This window comes from Rhagoletis pomonella, unplaced genomic scaffold (assembly GCF_013731165.1).
Source record: "Rhagoletis pomonella isolate Grant_MI unplaced genomic scaffold, Rhpom_1.0 Rhpom_scaffold_00002, whole genome shotgun sequence".
Taxonomy (NCBI): Eukaryota; Metazoa; Arthropoda; class Insecta; order Diptera; family Tephritidae; genus Rhagoletis; species Rhagoletis pomonella.
In genome coordinates this window covers 34,578,781-34,582,111 of record NW_023458556.1, presented here as the reverse complement: position 1 = coordinate 34,582,111, position 3,331 = coordinate 34,578,781, and the positions used below count along the sequence as shown (strand labels likewise).

At 37.0% G+C, this 3,331-nt stretch overlaps 1 protein-coding gene across 1 annotated transcript; it reads left to right on the top strand.

Annotated features, from left to right (window-relative positions):
* The first annotated feature begins 443 nt into the window (after positions 1-443).
* On the top strand, positions 444-1,488 carry LOC118734636 (uncharacterized transmembrane protein DDB_G0289901-like). The gene is made up of 2 exons (XM_036464340.1): positions 444-551; positions 621-1,488. The coding sequence occupies exons 1-2, from the start codon at positions 543-545 to the stop codon at positions 1,446-1,448; spliced, it is 837 nt and encodes a 278-aa protein (XP_036320233.1). The 5' UTR covers positions 444-542; the 3' UTR covers positions 1,449-1,488.
* The last annotated feature ends 1,843 nt before the right edge of the window (positions 1,489-3,331 follow it).

Here is a 3,331-nt window from a genome sequence, read left to right as displayed (position 1 = left end):
AAGGCAATGCATGATTTGTCATGCTGAAATAGTTAATTGCCCACAGTTAGATGATTTTACAACTAATATTTAACTATTTACAAAGTGTAAGCATTTGGTTTGTCTCATTGAGGCTGCTAGGTGATTATACATCAATTTGAAGTTAGTTGCTGCATAAGTAGAAATAAACTAATTTTTCTGAGATAATTGGTTGAGCTACGCCGTACTGGGTATGAACACCCGAAATCGAGAAAAAAACCTGGCCTATGTCGCTCAGTGCAGCAAGCGGCACACTTTCTTTATTATCATCATAATGAAATGAGAGACATAAGCCTGTATAGCATACTCTTTCAGACACACAGCAGACCTTTATACTTATGGACAAGCATTCTTGAGTGCACTGTTATGTATTTGTTGCATTTGTAACAAACGGAGTAGGTAGCATTTCTACCTGCCGTCTTGACGCTTGGTATAAAGGTCGAGCAACAAGTGCAGCATAACTCAAACTACGTTAAACCTTTGACCTCCGAGCATATATTGAGCAGTATTCACAGAAAATCGCAATGCGTTTGGTAAGTTTTTAACAAATATGTATATGTTTTAAAATTTATATTTATTTACCCCCTACAATTTTTTTGCAGTTCACAATACTCTTCTGTATTATAACCACATCATGGGCCAATCCAATACTGAAGCTATTCCACGAAAAATCGAAGGAAATCACCTTAGAAGCAAAAGCTTGCTGTGGGCAAGGCGGTGCAATCATACACGGTTCAATTGGTGCAGCCCAAGTGCCTGCCATCTCCATACATACAAATTTGGGAGGTTTGTCGGCGACTGGTAATCTCTATAATACTCAAGCGCATTCATCGGGAGTGCACAGTGGTCATTTGGTGCATGCGGCAGGTGGTAATAGTGCAAGTGCCTATAACCATTTTGAGACTAACGAGCGTCCGATCCTAAATTATGGCAGTGGGAACGTACATGTTCATAATGTCGCTGTTGCTGGAGCTGGTGCTGGTGCTCACACCTCAGCTTCGTTGTTAGAGAATACAGGAAATCCGAATTTGGCTATAATGCAGGGCGGCGGGGCATCATTCGGAGCAGGCAGCAGTGGGAATGTACAACTTCATAATGTCGCTGTTGGTGGAGCTGGAGCTGGTGCTCACACCTCAGCGTCGTTGTTAGAGAATGCAGGAAATCCGAGTTTGGCTATAATGCAGGGCGGCGGGGCATCATTCGGAGCAGCCCATGGTCAGAGTGCAAGTGGCTGGAATGTTAATGGCGGTCACAATAATTATGGTGGTGGTGAAACATTTGGTAACTCAGCTGCCGCAGCTGCAGCAGCAACTTCCGCTGCATCATCGTGGAATCAACAAAATGGAGGTCACCAAAATACGGGTAACGGTGCCTTTTCCCACTCCACTTCTAGCTCATGGAGCTCTTCACATTCTGGTACTGCTAAGTAATGATTGCTTTCCAAGTTTTGTGACGCACATACATACCTACATACGTATATGTGTAAGAAAATTAATAAAGAAGAAAATAGTGTAGGAAAATTTTAGTAAAATAAGAGGTATTCGTTCACTCAAATTAGCTGCTTAATTATAAAGTCAAAATAACAAAAATGTAGTAGCTAAATATTGCACGCTAAACCATTTGACTGGTCAACGTGATTGATATCGCAATAAACTCATATTAACGATTCTAATTTTGTATTGAGTTTTTTTTACTATTTTTAACAAAAGGGGCTTGCCAGCCGCTAAGGAATTGAAAACATAATACTCTAAAATGATTCATTAAAAACTAAAAAAAAAAACTGATTTCTATGTTACGTGTTAAGCCGCATTTACTGACCAAAGGTGCAGTTTATGCGCATTTTTTTCAAAATAATATGCCATGACAGCGAGTCCTTCGAATCGCAATAATCTCGGCGCACGCCTCGCTGCAAACTTAATTTGTTGGTTTTGTAGCAATTTGCGCAACAAATTCATTGTATGCAACTGATTTCATTTACATTAATTTATGACAAAGTTTCAAAGGAAAATAAGCAAAATAAAAATGTATCTTTAATGGGTGTTTCAATGGTAGTGTTTTATAAATTTGGGATAATGCTTTGGACTAAATTCTTAAACTTAATGGACAGCGGTTTAATAATGCAAAGGTCTACATCCTCATCCTTTTTCTCCATTATCGGCGTTAACGATTTCTGGAATGACTGGTAAGGAGAAGCTGTCGAGTTACGACACAGGACTGACTTTCTGAATGAGTACTTAAATTTAGTTACTAAAAATTAGCAGGAAGGTCATCACTGCCCTGCAGTGGCATAGTCAGTACTTCCGTAAGAGGTGGGCTGACAAAAAATTTCCTGCGATAAATTGAAGATGAGCGACACATTGGTTAGAGGTGTCAACTTGTGTCTCTTTCATATCTGACAGCGATTTAAATGCTTCAAATATGAGAAAGAAATTTTGTAGGTCAACTCAGAACCCCACATTACGTAAACAAACCGAATTTCAAGTCAATAACGTCAAAGGGGTCAGCCAGATCGGGTATCGGTTCCTTGGTTCTGTATACCATATAAAAGAAAAAATTCTGTAGAATAAAAAAAATTTTTAAATTTGTTGGTGCATCAAGAAGAATAGGTACTGAAAAAGTCCTTTTAAAATTTTATCCTTCAATATCCTTGAAAATTTGTTATATGTATTTTTAAAAATATTTTATGTTAAGGACTAATATAACAACGAGAACATTCTCGAATGTCGCCCTTCTAACTTTATTAGCTTAAAAAAATAAAATCAACTAAATGGGCATTTTCAATACATATGCGTCCTTGTGAACCACACATTTTTTGTACAGAATTTTCTCTTTCATTTGTTACGCGTAATGTTATTCTAATTGGACAGATTTTTTAAATATTATTTTGAATTAATCATATTTTGGAAATTTGAAAGTCCTTGAAAAAATCCTGACGTCAGAGAGAAAAATCAAAAACACATTTTCACTATATCTGACTCATGGTTTTGTGTTCTTTTATTTTGCAATTTTTTCGCTTTGATCACAAAGTGTTATACATACCCGAATAATACAGAAGGAAAAATAGTTGTATATTATCTCTGACAAAATTTTCAGATTCCTATTGGTAGCCTTTTTAAGCGTGTATAAGCATACCCTGCCGGAACAGTTATCAATTTATCAAAAACAACACACTGGTAGTTAGCTCTTTTGTGGGATTTCTTTGAAATATATAACTTGTAGTTAACTACAAAAAAGCTAACTTAAACCTTTTTGACAAGTAATGCTGGAGTCATGCAGACGTAGCCGGGAAATTATTTTCTTTAAATAAGTTTCT